The sequence below is a fragment of the Aricia agestis genome, chromosome 11, assembly GCF_905147365.1.
Source record: "Aricia agestis chromosome 11, ilAriAges1.1, whole genome shotgun sequence".
Taxonomy (NCBI): Eukaryota; Metazoa; Arthropoda; class Insecta; order Lepidoptera; family Lycaenidae; genus Aricia; species Aricia agestis.
This window is the reverse complement of record NC_056416.1, coordinates 4,140,180-4,158,653: the sequence shown is the minus strand read 5'-3', so window position 1 is coordinate 4,158,653 and position 18,474 is coordinate 4,140,180. Positions and strand designations below refer to the sequence as shown.

The following is an 18,474-nucleotide window of genomic DNA, read 5'->3' as shown; positions in this document are numbered from 1 at the left end:
TCATTTCCTTCGATTCGGAGTAAAACTATCGAGCAAAACCGTATGTGAATACTAAGAATAATAATATATTATACTAGCAAGGAAATAAGGATTCAATAAGTCTAACAGTCAAAGACAAATCTAAACTAGTATATAAATGTAAAAGTGGGTCTATCTTACTGTTACCTCCTCACCCTTATACGACCACCATTGCGGGTAAAATTTAGTATTAACATATATTGTGAGACTGTAAAGGATTGAATAAGTAGGTTTGATATTTCAGAAATATGTACGGTTCCCGGACGACAAATGAATGTCGACGCAACGACGTCGAGGAACGAAGTTGAGGACGTCATCTTGGTTTGAATATAAAAATAATAAATTACCTAGCAGTTAAATAAAAATTTACGATTATCGAACACGAAAAAACGAAAAACATTAGGTATGTTTTTCACGTCACCTACACAGTTTTTGATCATGGAATCTAGCAAAAAATTTGTCAACTCATTAGGCAATCCTAAATCTTAACTGATATCCTGAAGGCGAACTTGATAATTGACAATTAATGCGCCCGTTGTACCGCCATCTCCACGCGAAACTGAACTCTATTCCCCCGCAATAGACGCCTACGAACACACCAGCGGAATATATTCTGGCAACTCGCCCGGGATGTAGCACGAGCTTATAAAAGACAACGGCGTGGAGCCCTCACGCCCTGGTCAATCCCGCTCTCCTCATGGGGCGCGCTAAACTCAACCGATAATATATTTTTTTTATTCACCAGTGACTGGGACCAAGTGATAGTGATACGGTAAGTCAGTGAAGTGCAGTGCCGTGCCGGATTTGGATTGTGAAGTGTTGCTAGAACGAAAATGTCCAGTGCTAAAAGTTAAAAATCTGACGAGAAAGTGGTGGCGCCACATGCGAATTGTTACTTGATGTTATTGTTTATACTTTATTGTATGTTTGAAGCTCAAAGTGTTAAAGTTTCAATGGTGAATCGAAACACATAACTTTATATGAAATATCAAAATTCTGTGCCTCGTAATTTTGATACATTAGTGAGTGATAAATCTGCCATTTATTTTCTAGTCAGAGTTTTAACATGTTACATAAGGTCGACCAGTTACAATGATTAGCGATTTTAGTTCATGATTCCTTTGAATTTAGTTACTTTTATATTCGATATTTGATATGAGTTTAACACAATAATTATACTTATGTCATTCAGTGAATAGAAACCAAGTTACTTGGTCTATAATTTTTTACTTCGTATTTGATAATCTGTAAAAGTGGAACACTGAATCTATCGGTAACCGTACCTACAGATTTGTAGGTCCATGATATTATTATAAAAATTCGTCAATGTAAATCTAGCAATCTAGTTTAACCACGTAACGTGAAATAGTGCTACACGCGTACTTTAAAGACTTTTAAGGAAAAATCTATTGTTGGAATAATTACCGGAAATACTATAAGACCACTTAACTATTATATACATAGGTTTTTAAAGCTTTGCTCGGTATTCGATGAAACACGAATAAAATGACATTTTCTAAAAATGATTTCTATAGCTAGATTGATTTATCGCCCCCGAAACTCCCTATATACTAAATTTAATGAAAATCGTTGGAGCCGATTCCGAGATTCCAATTATATATATATATATATATATATATATATATATATATATATATATATATATATATATATATATATATATATATATATATATATATATATATATATATATATATATATATATATATATATATATATATATATATATATATATATATATATATATATATATATATATATATATATATACATATATAAAAGAATTGCTCGTTTAAAGATATAAGATAAGATATGTTACTCATTTCTCCATACATTTATTGGATAATGTTTAACAATGCAACGAGCTCCTTGGTCCTAAAATATCTTGAGCTGCAGCCCAAGGCTCTATCTCTCATCGCTGTCTGGCATTTGGCTCTACCGCCAGTTATCAGATTCGTAACAACCTCTGATAACATATTAGTCCAAATTCTTGTCTACATAAAGCTAAAATATTGTAATGTTCACAAAACTCTAACCTTTTACTAAATTACATACTTACTTATAATAATTGATTAATTGCGTATTACACTATACAGTGGTACTGTACAAGGTAACAAAAACTAAGCAATAATACTGTGTGGTTGTGTATGGATCCCGTATATAGAGTTCACTGTGAAAGTAGCAGCAAACCCTCAAGTATTATCACTTAGTTTTGTTACACCCAGTATATTTTACGTTTTTGTCTTTGACTATAAAATTTAGTCATGCAGGCTTGTTTTCGTTTGGCACATTGATAAAGTTATATGACAGACAAAGAAAACGGGCCTTGAATATATATTTTACACTCCGAATATCATTAACGTTAGTAAGACGCGCGAAAAATTATAACAAAAATCGTGTTTGATATAGTAGCTATCGAATACAATGCATGGGGACGGGGAAATAATCAAAGTATGTACAACGCATTACCAAGGTTTCCTTATATCACTTATAAGTCTTCCGGGATAGTAAAAGGGTTTGTTATAGGGAAAAACTCAAACAGTATTAAAATATAGTACTTTTATAATAGCTTTAAATGAACACTCAATATTCAATAAACTATCTAGATATTCCAATAACATTTGACCTCTGAAAATGCGAGAAATAGTTCTGGCATTGCTCTATCTATAATCATAATTGATTGATTCGATTTTATTTCAGAATCAATTTAGTATTGCTTATAATTATGTTACGACTGCTTTATGTCAAGTAATCTTTGTTCAGATGAGCTTAATGACGATTTAACTTTAATTTAATGAAGAGTTGGATAGATAACGTCTGAGACTTATATCAAAATCTTCATTTAATTACACTTAAGTAATTAATATTCGTCTCTAAATGCGGCAGTTGGACATATTATAATCTTTTATATAAAATTCTCGTGTCACAATGTTAGGCCGCGTACTCCTCCGAAACGGCTTTATTGATTTTAACCAAATTTTATATGCATATTCAGTGGGTCTGAGAATCGGCTACTGGGTACTTTTTATATTGATAAGTGCATTTGTTGAATAAATAATAGTAAATTATTATAACTCGAGACTGACGGCGACCATTGTTTGTGAGACGGGATAGCGATAGACGTTGTCATGGTGACATACTTATGTAGTCACTTCAATAAAATAGTATGGGCGACAATGGAAATACTTTAAATATATGGCAAAGAAACGTTTGCCGGGACAGCTAGTATATTATATATTTTGTTCCAACAGTACTCCTTCCTTACTTTTTTGACTAGTCTTGCAACTTTGTGCTTTCTCCGGCTATACCTATGAAGGGAAATAATAATACTTCCTACTCCCTAATTTAAATTAATTTCGTTGAGGATCCCATAGTGGTTTGCGTTGTCTTTTGAGCTCCCTGAAATCATGTAAAGGGTTCATATCATAATTGGTAACAACTGTCAATCCTGGCTTACATGGGCCGCAGTGGTAGGTCAAATCCTTTCCAAAATCATAGTATTAAAAGTATAATATTAGTAAAATATTAGTAAGGATATTAGTAAAAATAGTAATAAAATATATTAGTATACTAAAACTCATTTTCTGAGGTTTGACAGTTTATTAATTTAACAGTATTGTTAATCGCTTAATAGTTTGTCATTAGTCAATCAAAAGCTAGATTAGTAGGTAAACATAAACTACAGTCAAAAAACTTTAGAAACCCAACAAAGGTAATTCATAAATCATAACAATAAGATAATAATATCAATTTCATACCAAGTCATACCCTATTGCCCTACAACTCCAGTTTAGCTACTTTCAATTATAGTAATGAATAATGATCTATTTGGATCTACCTTCATTCTGTTTATACCTCATGACGACTTGTGCGTCTGTACCATACATTATCTAGGAATTTTAAAAGGTTACTCGTAAGTAGGCTTTTCACATTCGGTTTACGATTACTCTGACCTTACCGAGTTTATCTGAGTTAAAAGAGTTGAGATGAATACATCCGTTATTTATGAAATAACTCATGTTATAATTATAATAAATTGCTGCTAGCTATCTTACTTTTTTGTTACGTAGTTTGCAACAAATAACATTTAATTTTGGTTACATTTTGTAAGAGGTTTACATGCTCTAAATAATTATTAGAAACTTGTTATTAATATACATGTTATACGTTATTTAGTATAGCTCTCATCCAAACAAAAGTTTTCTTTGTCTGATTAAACATTTGTTGATAACCACATATTTCATGAAAAGCAACACAAAAAACATTTTTTTGAGAAAAACGTAACTCGATTTCTTATGTTCGATGCATCTCTACATTTTCGACAGCTAGTTTTCTACCCTATAAAAATATCTACATACCAAAAAATACACAAAAACTAAGTTTTTTTATTATTTAACAACTACAATGGAGTTTATTGCGTTAACAATTGAGAACAGTACGATTGCGCTTCCTTTTGATGTTTTGAAAAATTTCTAAAACTTGGCCGTAATTAACTGTTGCCGAGTATTTCGTTTTTTAATCCAGACACTGAAATAGACGTTAACATTGGCATTCAGCTGTTCGCCGTGATTTTCTATTTTCACTCTCTAAATATATCTCAAGTTTTAACGCAAGGCTGACATTTTGTGTGGAAGCAACAAATATTTGTATTTTGTGTTAAAACTTCTCTATTTCATTAGTTCATGGTGTTTAAAATTAGTATGGCACCTTCTGAGCCTCTATAACGTTCAGGCAGAAGAAATTGTCTACTCGAAGATAACATTTCTTATATGGATGAGTTTACGTAAAGTCGAAAAAAAATAATTAATAAAATCTTTATATCGACTCAACCCATCAATCCCCAAGCGGCACCCGGCTGTCGCATAGCAATTGAAAATCTATTGTGTCTGCGATTCCCATGATCCAGGTATTACGACCTAAAATCAATTTTACCACACCGTTTATACTCAATTATTTAATAAATGATTAATTCGAAAGAAACAAAAACGTACTTTGACAAAATCACCCTTGGTTGAATTTATCTGAATTAGGGTAAATGACTAGTAGATTGGACAGTACCAGTCATTGGAAAAAGCACAAAAACACAATATTTATTAATGTTGCTTTAAAATTGCCTGTTTTTAAAGTAAAAGAACGCCTGATTTTAAAGAAAAACAGGTTGTTTTTAAAGCAACCTTAATAAATATAGTGTTATTGTGCTCTGTCCAAGAAGAGTTCTTCGCTCTCTACCTTTTTTTTTATGAAATAAGGGGGCAAACGAGCAAACGGGTCATGGACATCGCAGCATCAGAAGAGCTGCAGGTGCGTTGCCGGCCTTTTAAGAGGGAATAGGATAATAGGGGAGGGTAGGGAATAGGGGAGGATAGGGAAGGGTATTGGGCCTCCGGTAAACTCACTCACTCGGCGAAACACAGCGCAAGCGCTGTTTCGCGCCAGTTTTCTGTGAGAGTGTGGTATTTCTCCGGTCGAGCCGGCCCATTCATGCCGAAGCATGGCTCTCCCACATATAAAGTCTCTAGTACCATTTTTATTATTGGATCTCATGAAATGTAAAACCGTTTGATGACAATCCTAGTTTGATAGAAAACGGACTAGACAAAACTCCATTGAAATTTTGCTCTAAAAGTGTATAATTTAGATAACTTTTTATTGTTTTAAGAGAACAAGCGCAACGAGTGACGGTCAATATGTCCTTACAGTTTTAATTTACAATGAATATAAAGAAAGATGAGAATATCATTTTCCGGGTTGCAATAAAAAATGCGTCATTCAATTTCACACACGGCGTGAGAATACTTTTGTATGTTGAATATTAAGAATGTGAATTCACTCAATATTCATGGGTTTTCAGTAAATATTATTCCTTTGGTATCTAAAACTTAATACAGTGGAAGACTCCACTAGTGCCGTGTGTGTGCTAAAAGGAAAAATTCTATATGTATTTTTTTCATACAGTTAAAGGTGCGTATAGATGGTGCGTATAGTAACTTTTTGAAACGGAAGCTATTTTTTTAAATAGCATTTTAAATTTCGAGAAAAAAGAGTAACGTATTGATGGAATAAAATGTTCACGTTATGTTTGACCTTGAAAAAAATTATTATTCCGTTATTGGAGGTAAATTTTCGTAATATTTTGGCATGTAAACAGATAATAATGAAAACATCCGGTGGTGTATTTTCCGAATCTATAATAATATAGTCTACATTATAATAGAGTATCAAAATACGCTATATAGTAATTAAATTATTAGATAACTAGTGTTTTTAGTTACAAAGACAGTAGACCATACTAATTAAGAATGAATGAAAATAAAATGAAAATGAAAAATATTTATTTCTAAGTAGGTTAACAAAGTTAACACTTTTAAAACGTCGTGTCTACAATCTACATGAGGCCTACCACCGGTTCGGGAACTAATCCGGCGAGAAGAACCGGCGTAAGAAACTCGCACGGGGCCACCTTTTACCAAAAAGGTGGAAAATAACAATAATAGCTTAAGCTAAATTACACTAAGTATGTAAAAATGTGGTACCATTAATAAAAAAAAGCGGCCTATGGTTTTTCAGCTTATTTTTCCCAAGGTGAGCTATTATTCCGAAAATCAGTTACCTTATAATAAGCCTTAGCACATAAACGTTCTTTAACAACTTTTTGAAATTTATTAAAAATATTTCTTTCCTCACAACACTTTCCCACACTTATGCATGAAAACGAATATCAAATGGTTAATATCCTATCAAGATACATTAATTAAAAACCCAGTTAACACAATTTTAGGAAAATAATACAAAAACACAACACCACTCTTTCACATTCCCGGCAAAACTCTATTTTTCTTTTATTATAAGTAGTTAAAATTCACAGATTGTTAATTTTTAATTTAATCTTTATGTTTCATAAAGTGCAAACATATTGAAGCCAAAAGGGTTGTTGTCATTTGGTTATACAGTAGACCTATAAAGACATAATGATAACTTACTTAGAGACGGTGTTGATATTTAACTCTATACATTTTCTTCATAGTCTAATACGATATATATTTTTAAGAATATTGTTTTTACCTCGGAAGTCGGTTTAAATTTTTTGTTAAAAAATAATAATTTTACTCTTTTTAGTTATCTACAATATAAGGCTTCATGCGTAAATAACCACTACGAATGTTGGCTGCATATTCACATTTTGTTACTGTAAGCAGAATTGTGGTAAATGCTTGCATTTATCTAAGCGATGCTGCAATTCCCAAACTTTTATCTTTAAAGATTCAGGAGTTCTGTTCAGTACCTTCAGATCAAGAGACATCTTTTTTTGAAATTTCACTTATTTGTAACATATTATTGTTTAAGTTACTAGAAACAACTTCTTAACCGCCATTTGATTTTTAATAAATTTCAAGGATTTAGCTGCTCTGCTCATAGATCCCATCATCAGATCACCACTTTCGTAATTGCTGTACCAAATTCAAGCTAAACCCTATACAACACAAAAAGAATTTTGAAATTCGGATTATACACGGCTGAGTAATCCTTGAACATACAAAAAAATAGATACATACAGCCGAACGTACCTCCTCCTTTTTGGAAGTCGGTCAAAAAATGGACAAAGCACGTGTTTCAATTAATATATTGTATGTGCTCGTCCAGCACTGGAATCCACTGATACTGGCGTTCTCACCTGGAAGAAATTCATGAGATATGCTTTATGTTATGGTTCTTGCAATCTATGAGCGCGCAGCGCCCTTAGTTGTGTTGGTGACCATATCTATACACGCGTACATGGCTCGCTCGCTACTGACTGCTCCGTTAGGTACGCACACTAACGAAAATGTCTATTCGTATTTCCAACTACAAATAAAGGCTACGCGCGCTCGTAAATTGCAAGAACTATAATTGTTATTACATTTGGAGTTTTGACACATCTTTAAACTGCAGTAGAAAATTTCATTCCAAACTTTGATTTTGATCTCAGTTGGCAGTTCAATTTGATTCGAAATCGAGTGTAACTGATGTACCGTAATATAATAATAATCACAGATACATCTCGTACTAGTTTATAAGAAATCCTTGTCATGAGATGAAATATTTAGCCTCATAGATCATGTCAAAGGCCGGCTCGTCTTGCCAGCGATCAATGTCGGCTGCGATCCAACTTTATAGATTATCATCACCTGTGCAAGCCGCATGCTTGTCAACTGTCTCGTGATGTCATACTGTTGTTGCTGTTGTTATGAACAAATATCGCTCTAATTATGGTGCATAGGTGGATAGGATATTAAAAACATACGCTCTACCCATAGACTTAATAATAGGTTTATGGCTCTACCGTAGGCTCTACCACAAAATTTTATGTTATTTCAGCAGGCCCCCGTAAGGGCTTCTGGCGCCCGTGTGCAAAAAAAGGATTTTGGCGCCCCTTTAGGCAAATTTTTGGGCCCTTGGTTTTGGCGCCCCTAATGATGGCGATTTGGCGCCCCTAGAGGATGGCGCCCGTGTGCATTGCACTGCACATTGCACATATGGTAGCGGGGGCCCTGGTTATTTGCACTCCAAAGGAGAAGAGTATTTCAACCCTAAACTCATATTGCATCATCGTATGAGTATAACAATATATTATCATTGTTATTTGTTACTGAATTCTTACCTACACTAATAATATAATAAAGAGGTAAAGTTTGTTTTTAGGGTTCCGTAGCCAAATGGCAAAAAACGGAACCCTTATAGATTCGTCATGTCTGTCTGTCTGTCTGTCCGTCCGTATGTCACAGCCACTTTTCTCCGAAACTATAAGAGCTATACCATTGAAACTTGGTAAGTAGATGTAGTCTGTGAACCGCATATAAGATTTTGATAAGTACAAAAATAGAAAAATTATTAAAAATTTTAGGCAAAAAAAATTTTTTTCATCTAACCTATGCGTGTGGGGTATTTATGGATAGGTCTTCAAAAAACAAATTGAGGTTTCTAATATCGTTTTTTCTAACCTGAATAGTTTACGAGAGAGACTTGCGAGAAAGTGGTAAAATGTGTCCCCCCCCCCCTCTAACTTCTAAAGTAAAGTAATGATAATTCTAAAAAAAATATATGATGTACATTACTATAAAAACTACCAACGAAAATTGGTTTGAACGAGATCTAGCCAGTAGTTTTTTTTTTATACGTCATAAATGGTGAACTTTAATTTAACTTTCATTAAATAAACTGAAATATAAAAATAAATCAAAAATGTTTAATTTCATAGAAATAAACCCTATTACTGCTGCGGAACCCTTCATTGGCGAGTGCAACTCGCACTTGGCCGGTTTTTTTTTTTTTTTTGTAGGAGGTAATCTCTGAAACTACTGGTCCGATTGCAAAAAAAATGACGTCAAATAGAAAGCCGGTGTGCTCCTGTAGCCCTAGCACGGCCACCAGTAGAAACGCGAAAGTATAAACAAACTGTGGACATGAACTAAAGGTGCCGTTCCGATTATTACCGCGGCCAATCGCGACCGACAAAAATTCAATTAAAATGCCACTTTATGACAGACTATAGTATATGTCATAGAGTAGGATATTATTTGAATTTTTAGGACTATAGTCTAGTATAGAACGCTACCTTAAGTTTATCTCCACAGTTTATCCATACTTTCGCATTTCTACTGGTGGCCGTGCTAGGGCTACAGGAGCACACCGGCTTTCTATTTGACGTCATTTTTTTTGCAATCGGACCAGTAGTTTCAGAGATTACCTCCTACAAACAAAAAAAAACCGGCCAAGTGCGAGTTGGACTCGCCAATGAAGGGTTCCGCAGCAGTAATAAGGTTTATTTCGGCTATGTTTTGTGTAAAAAAAATGTCTTTTTTTTCCTGAAATTATATCGTTCTCAAAATTCCACGCGGGCGAAGCCACGGGCAAAAACTATCCTAGAGATATTATGTAATTTTCCCAAGTCTGAGTTGCTCTTGAACTAATACTATATAATTATATGATATGTATACTAATGTACAGTACAACTAACTTAATGCTATTGGCCATTGCCAAAATAATGCCAGTGATAATATATTTTCCAAAGAAATTACGTGGTGCGGAAAACCATAATTCGCGTTACTCCATTGCGTAAGTACTTATACTTAAATTATGTCGTATATTTTATTTGGCATTGAAGTTATCCGAACTAATATGAAAATGAAGTATATCTTCTCTACATTTCTCCTTGCTTCAGCTCCAGTCGTGAGGTATATCTAAGTATTCTAAGTGCACTTCCTTTTCCTTAGAAAATCCGAATATTTAATTCAATGGAAAAATAATACTTTTTAGTTCATAAAAGGATGTTATTTTTATTTTTCCTTGGAAGTCAGTTTTAATTTTTTTTTTAAAATACCTAATAATTTCATTAATTATGTATTAAGTATACAATTTTAAGCGTCTCACAGACGCGGCCTGCGGTGGCCGTGGCGGTGGCGGTCAGTGGGATATTTTTATTAAAATCGCTATGAAAAGTACCAATATAATAAGGACATAAGGACATAATGATGATGATGATGATGATGAATATAATTTGCATAGTAGCATATGCTTTCAGTTCTTAAAACAGCGCCTAAGCCCCCAAACTTGTATCTATAAGGAATTCGTATCTTCGGAACCGTAGTATACCTTGGTGCAAAATCTTGCGTTTTTGTAGCATATGCTTCGGATGCTTCTCATAAAACCATAATCACCATATGTTTCCATATAAATTTTGGGGAGTTCCCTCGATTACTCATGGATCCCATCATCAGATCACCACTTTTGTGAACATAGTACCAAATTGGAGTGAGACCTAATATAACAAAACAAAACATTTGAAAATCGGTTCACAAACGGCGGAGTAATCGTTGAACATACAAAAATAAAAATATCCACAGCCGAACATATAACCTCCTCCTTTTCGGAAGTCGGCTAATTAAAGGTATCTCAATTCTCAATAAATATAAAATAACTAAAGCAAAAAAAATGAAAATTGAAACGTATAATATATAAATATTATTACGTAAGTATATAATAATTATTGCTCTAACTTCTAAGAAATCGCGCTCGCTATTATTAACCGACTTCCAAAAAGGAGGAGGTTATATTATGTTCGTCTGTTTATTTTGAAAAACTGTTCGTTTGTATTTGTAAGTATTTGTTATTATCTTGGTATTATAAATATTATAATAGGTAGGTATTATTTACCAATTGATTTTAGCTATGTTAGAGTAGTGAACAGGTATTAAAATACAAAATAACTGACGGGATATTTAGAAAGCTAGTCTTCCAAACATTTCTTGAAAGAAATTACGAGATAATGACCATATACAGTGTGTGAAAAATGAAAATCATTTAACGGCATGTATTTTAACTACATGGTTACACTGCGGTATCCCTTAATTTATGAGAAAATTCGTAATTTCTACATTATTCTGTAAGAGACATTTGGGTCGATATAAAATTAACCACTCTCTGTAATCTGTATGTTAATGATAAAAAAAATTGGCCAAGTGCGATTCGGACTCGCGCACGAAGGGTTCCGTACCGTACCATGATTATAGAGCAAAATTAGGCCAAAATTGTGTTTTTTTGTATGGGAGCCCCCTTTATTTTTTATTTTATTTTAATATTATTATTAAATATTAAAGTACACGTCATATTATAATGAAAAAATGTGTGAAAAGTTCAAATGCCTACCTCTTGCCATTATTGGTATCTAGCGAAAAAGGTCGAAAAACTCACGTTTGTTGTTTAATGGGATAAATTTTAAAAATTAAATATTAAATAAGTATTAATTTTATTCTGTTTTCAGTATTTGTTGTTATAGCGGCAACAGATGTACACAATCTGTGAAAATTTCAGAAGAATCTCAAGAACCGCTATAGCTAGTATAGCGGTTCTTGAGATACAGCCTGGAGACAGACAGACGGACAGACAACGAAGTCTTAGTAATAGGGTCCCGTTTTTACCCTTTGGGTACGGAACCCTAAAAAAGCCCAAAAATGGCTTCAATCTCCTTAAAGGGCAAAATAAAATCAATATTTGGAATTTCCCATAAAGAAAATTGTCGCCTGTAAGTTCAGTACCAAGAGCTCGACCCGGGCCGCGGCCGCTATAAAAAGATCATCATGAGACGACCGACGACGGCCGCTGCGCGACACACAACCCTGGAAAACGACTCGGTGGAGCCATCGAGTACTGTTGCCAAAATAATTAAAGAAATCTCCGTCGATGTCCCTCCACCGCGCCCGCGCCGCTCTAAAATCGTCGCTCTTCACCCGGGAGTCAGTTCTCGGGGCGCGGCGGGAAAACATCTCCCGCGTCACTTTTATTTCTTCTTTTCTTCTCGACGCTGTCGCAAAAAAATAAACCAGTAAGTTTCATCATCTGTACGAAAACAAAATAAGCCGTGGATGTGTTAAAGCCCAGTGTTAAACCTAGTGAAAAGTTCCGGATAATAAGTTCGTGCAAAAACTTTGTGATGAGTGTTACATAACAAGAAGAAAATTATGTTGCGGGCTTCATATTTTAAAAATACCGCATTTTCTAGGCGCCTTTAGCTCAAAAATAGCACAGCGTCACGTGGTACAATTTCGACCTATAGAAAAGCTCCACATTTATTCACATTTTCCGTCGGTGTAGTGCATTATTAAAAGGAAAATAATATTATTATCCTTTATTTAATATATTTTAAACGAATACTAACTAAAATAATATTGTATAACACAGTTACTTCTATTTTATAATAAGAATCTTATTTGATACCGATTTAATTCCGCGCTACCGTCATAGATGGAGTTATGATCGACTCCCGTAACCCGTTTTACGTCAGTCTTGGAAAAAATGACGGCTCACTTGGATACGTGTTGGTGTGGTTTATGATATTTACGACGAAAAGTATTATCTTAGTTAAAATTATTTTCTGATCTGAATAATCAAATTTGAACAGTCAGTAATAAGTGAACATTGTATAGAACATTACCTGCTCATGTATTGAGCTAACGGTGAGTGCAGTGTATACGACGGTGCTGGCAGTTTAGGAAATCGCTAATCATTGTTCCTAATTCCGTGTCCTATTTTTAATAACGTAAAACAGAAGCGAAGAAACGAAATAATTAATTTGAAACGGAATAGTGGATTGGGTGAATATACATTGAGTTTCGACATTTACGTTCAAAGATCTCGAGTTAGGTTAACTTCTGTTCTACATAACTGTAAACACCATGAACTAGAAATTACTATCATAATGTCGCGGATTTAACAGTGTCCGTGTATCTCTAGAACGATTTTCTTGTATACGATGACTTGTCAATTTCTAACCTCTAACTTTTTTGGCTTTTAGAGCTGACGGCAACGTAGAAATCCCACCATGGAGGACGCTCACACGAAATCCGTGGAAGAAGTCCTAGGATATTTTGGCACAGATCCAGACAAGGGCCTTAGCCCAGACCAAATCAAGAGAAACCAAGAAAAGTATGGACCAAATGGTAAGTAATTTTTCTTTGTTAAGTTTCTCAGCCGATAAGCAGTCAGAGCGGACTATTTTACTTATATTTTCCTTAAAAATAGATCAGGTTTATTTTGTGAACATGACTTGAATGATAACATACACAACAGGTGTACAATAATGTTCTTCATTAAACAAGTATTTGATGAATTAAAACACTACATTTTGAAATAAATTATGTACATATAAAAAAAGTCATCATTTTTTTAACTTAAAGGTAAATTAGTATTTTGCAAATTACAATTCTTTTTTTTAAATATTTTACTGACCAATTGGACTTAACTTGTTGCCAACTACCAGTTTGAAACTAGCCTGCGGGTGAGCCAAGATCTTTTTTTTATTGCTTCTTTATAGAATCGCCGATCAAAATGTATGGAATTGACATGGGACGAGTAGAACGTCAACATCATATTATCGAACGGTTATGTCAATTCCATACATTTCGGTCGACGATTCTATAATGAAGAGATAATGAAAAAGTCTTGGCTAAATGGCCTAGGAAGATATTTTTGCTTAAAAATATGTTAACCGAGTAAAAAGTTTAAGAAGACTAATACGTCAGCATTATAAAGTATTTATCAATATCAATCTACATAGTTTAAGGCTAGAATTGTTAAAAGTTTTAGTAGAAACTACGAGGAATACAAATTATGTGAACATTTTATCTATGCAGTAACCTTGATATTGCTATTGCCTGATACTTATTTAACAACGGAATGTTCTATTTATTCTTCTTACTTTAATTTTTTATCTTCATAGCACAGGCAATATTGTTTTCATTTGTCACATAACTATAAATTCAATAGATTAAGGGCCTGTTTCACAACTTCCTGATAAGTGCTGGGCCTGTTTCACCACTTCCTGATAAGTGCCGAATAGGCTGTCCACCACTTAACTTGACAGATGAAGTATGGAGAATCTGTCAAAAAAGTTGTGAATAGCCGATTTGGCACTTGATCAGAAAGTGGTGAAACAGGCCCTAATACATTTATTTAAAAAATACATGATATCTTATAAATTATAATAAAATATAACATAACTTCATGTTATTCTAACTTATGTTATTTTAAGAGGCCCAATATTTTAAAGATAATATGTTTCTATGTATGCTTTAGTAGTTTTTTATATATAATTAATGTCTAAATTCAACATTCAGACATGTTTGAATAATTTGAATAAAATAATAAGACTTAGCCCAAAGTGGTTAGGCCTCAGGCTGGAAATTAAAAATATATTTTAGTGTGAATTTTTGGTGTCCCATCTTCTGTGGTTTGGGTTTTTATTTTATTTATTACACTTCTTGCACAATGTACAATGGCGGACTTAATGCCATATGGCATTTTCTACCAGTCAACCATTGGGTGGTAACCGAGACAAAACTAACATCACAGGTGCTTTCTGTGTAGAAAAAAAAACATTGGTTGTCTGTGGTACTGTGGAAGTGATTACGTCTTTCAAGTTAGCTATGTTACCCGAGTTCCAAATGATGGCAATTTAAACTTTAAAGCCTATGGTATCTCACATTGATGTTGTAAAATTTTTATCAACTTAATTTTACGTGTATAGCTGTTTTATAATTATTCAAAGATTAGTTGAAGGTTGTGTCTTTAATCTTCACATACGCGTGCGGACCGTTATCTATATATAGTGTAAGGTGAAGTATTGGTGCGTGGTCCTGAGCATTGTCCATCCAGCCGTTATTGTCCGCGGCGTCCCTCCTGACAATAATAGAACGTCGAGAAAAAACAATCCTGTAATTTGAAAAAAAAAATGTTTCATACCTCTGAATGTTAGGTGATCTTTGGACAAAATCTACCTGTGGAAAATTTTCATACTATTTAGTACGTTCTATATAATTTAACTTAAACAATTAATTTAAAAAAATAAGTTTTTGTACCTCTAAAGGCGTTTTTTTGGCAACAAGTACTAGGAAAATGTTCATAGTTATTTATATTTTAAATTGAACAATTTAAATACTAGTTTACTAGTTCATATTTCAAGGTCGCATTTACGACTGTAAAGTCTTATAACTTAAAAGTTTTTGACATTATTTTATCTATTGGATAGAGTTCTTTAATTATCACGTTAGCCAATCAAACTCGCTATTGAATGAAAAAATTTGTGTCAAAAAACTCGTAAACCAATCATGAGTAGTCTAAATACTTTACTTTGTTTATAAAAATATCATTGGCAGTATCCGCTTATTGAGCTTTCAAAGCTGCGATTTATCACTTTTATCGCGATTATGATAGATAGCCATAGATTAACGATGATATTATATAAACTTCAATAAATCAAAACATCACACGTATAATAATTTACGAAGCAGTAATTTTGTAGTAGAATTTTCTTATCATCTTTCTATTTTGTAGTTCACATAAAGGTATGTGCATATTACGACGATTCGCAGCGGGGAAGGCCACATTTTCCATACGTTTTATGACCTATTGCGCACTCGGTCATAAGCATGAAAATTACGGCCCGCCCTTCAAAATGTGCGCATACCTTTAAGTTTCGAAATATAACAGGATACGTTTAATTTATCCACTTAATACCACGTCATGTCGAAGGACCAACGAGCAAGGTACACGTCAAGTTGTTTCACTTTACACGGGAACATTGACGTCACATAGTGATGCAAGTACAAAACATACTGTTGTAATTGTATAATTATTTTATATACAATTCTGACGTACGAGGTATCATGGTCAGGCAAAAAGTTGAAGATTGTGTCATCGGTGACGTAGTTACTACCGTTTACTATAGTAAATAACCTTCTCGGATTTGGTTAAAGACCTTTTTTTAGAATACGCTATGCACTATTATTTATTTGTTGATATTATATAATGCTATATCAACAAACATCCTGCTTGGCTCGTACCAAAATTTCATTCACTAGAGTCTAGACTCTATACTTTCAAATGCCATGATCACACCTACAGACTAAGTGTGGCGAGACAGTGCAAACAATGATTTTAGACGTGGGAGAGCCATGCTTCGGCACGAATCTGCCGGCTCGACCGGAGAAATACCACGTTCTCACTTCTCACAGAAAACCGGCGTGACACAGCGCTTGCGCTGTGTTTCGCCGAGTGAGTTTACCGGAGGCCCAATCCCCTACCCTATTCCCTTCCCGACCCTCCCCTATTCCCTTCCCTTCCCATCCCTATCCTCCTATATTACCCTATTCCCTCTTAAAAGGCCGGCAACGCACCTGCAGTTCTTCTGATGCTGCGAGTGTCCATGGGCGACGGAAGTTGCTTTCCATCAGGTGACCCGTTTGCTCGTTTGCCCCCTTATTTCATAAAATAAAAAAAAATACGTGTGACGTACGTGCTCGCAATTTGCTAAAAGCCTGTCCAGATGAGGCGTTTTACGCGCGAGCGAGCCCTCCCAGCGTTTTACGCGCGTATAACGCACGCAAAACGCCTCATCTGGACGGACTCGAAATTGAAACGCGCGTATGGACTCCACGCGTAAAACGCCTCATCTGGACAGGTTCTAAGCTTTTTTCATCGTCGAGTGGCAACTTTATCGATAGCATATAACATTTTAGAATCTTGTTTAGGCCGTATCACCTTACAATACTTATTGACACCTTAACCGATATACGTGAGATATTGTTATTGCTTTCAACATTAAATTCTAAACAAGCCTTTACGTACTATCTTAGAAGGTAATCAACTAATCAGTAATTAGTAGTGTTTTCTCTTCTCTACTGCTAGAAAATTAACACTAACTACTACCACTAAATGTTACGACTTGCAATAATTTTGCTGGAATCATTAGGGAAACTAGATTTGTAAACAAACTCGCTAAGTGGCCTCTTATGGAGATAAGTTAACAAACTCGAATGTCCTTTCGTCCTTGGATGATGGAAAATTACCACATTAGACTACCGGTGAGGACATTTCGGTATAAGATGACGCACGATTCCTATGTTATGCCTCACTTGGGGCCGCGCTACACCGGAATGGCAGGGGCGAGGCGAGCACTTTCAGCGTCATATGATTTTAATTTGTATCTTCATTAATGTAATACATACATAGTATCGCTTGAGAAATCTACGGCCGCCCGTGGCCGCTCATGGCCGCTGGCGGAAGCCGGCGGCCGCGATTTCTCAAGCGATACTATGTACTTATTACAATAATGAAGATAAAGTTTAAAATCATATGACAGTGACACTGAAAGTGCTCGCCTCGCCGCTGCCATTCCAGTGTGGCGCGGCCCTTATACTCGTTCAACTTGCAGAATACTTATAGACCGGGAGATGGTGACACAAAATTCTTGGTTGGGTAAAGGCAAAAAGGAAAATGATGGTCATAGCGTTCGCTCTGGCGGCCCAAACGCGTAGGCGTTAATCGAACGCGTCGCATAAATAACAAGTGTCGAACGATTTGTTTCACAAAAATGTTGTGTTTTCAGATAGTCGAAAAAAAATAGTAGGCGGTAGCGTAATGCCATACTTTTCGGGTGTGACTTACAGCCTGCCATACGGACGCAAATATATTATTTATTTAAATAAAACAATTCAACCATTTGTACCAGGCTAATTTTTGAATAGCTAATCATCGTCGAGTAGCCATTCACGAAAATCACCTTGCCATAATTTTCCGACAATAGGGATGATGACAAGGTCAAAGATTAGCGAATTTTGTTAATAAAATAAAATAATCACGGTAAAAAATAAGTGTTCCCAAAATTTCAGCTTGATAGCATTTGTATTTTTTTTGTTATGCGCCTTATAAATTGGATATTCAAGTCGAATTTTTTTTCAATTAAATTTCTTAATATTTGTATACAATTCGATAACTTATGCAATTAAAAGCAACTTTTCTTATGAAACCACTTTCATAAACGCAATATTTAATATACCTGTCGAACAAAGTTGTCTCCCGATGCGTACAAACTACGAAAGACTGACGTCAGTCTCTCGTAGCACT

The 18,474-nt window shown here is 34.6% G+C and overlaps 1 protein-coding gene across 6 annotated transcripts in view; it reads left to right on the top strand.

Moving 5' to 3' along the window:
* Positions 1 to 678: 678 nt before the first annotated feature.
* Positions 679 to 18,474, top strand: part of LOC121731995 (calcium-transporting ATPase sarcoplasmic/endoplasmic reticulum type) — a 44,607-nt gene continuing 26,811 nt past the window's right edge. For 4 of the 6 annotated variants that reach the window (XM_042121725.1, XM_042121726.1, XM_042121721.1 and 1 more), the window contains exons 1-2: positions 679 to 790; positions 13,367 to 13,511. In XM_042121725.1, coding sequence (XP_041977659.1) covers positions 13,394 to 13,511 — 118 coding nt within the window. In that variant the 5' untranslated portion in view covers positions 679 to 790; positions 13,367 to 13,393. Of the gene's footprint in view, positions 791 to 12,289; positions 12,398 to 13,005; positions 13,029 to 13,366; positions 13,512 to 18,474 lie in introns of those variants that run through there. The other 2 variants (XM_042121722.1, XM_042121723.1) reach the window with 2 other exon arrangements.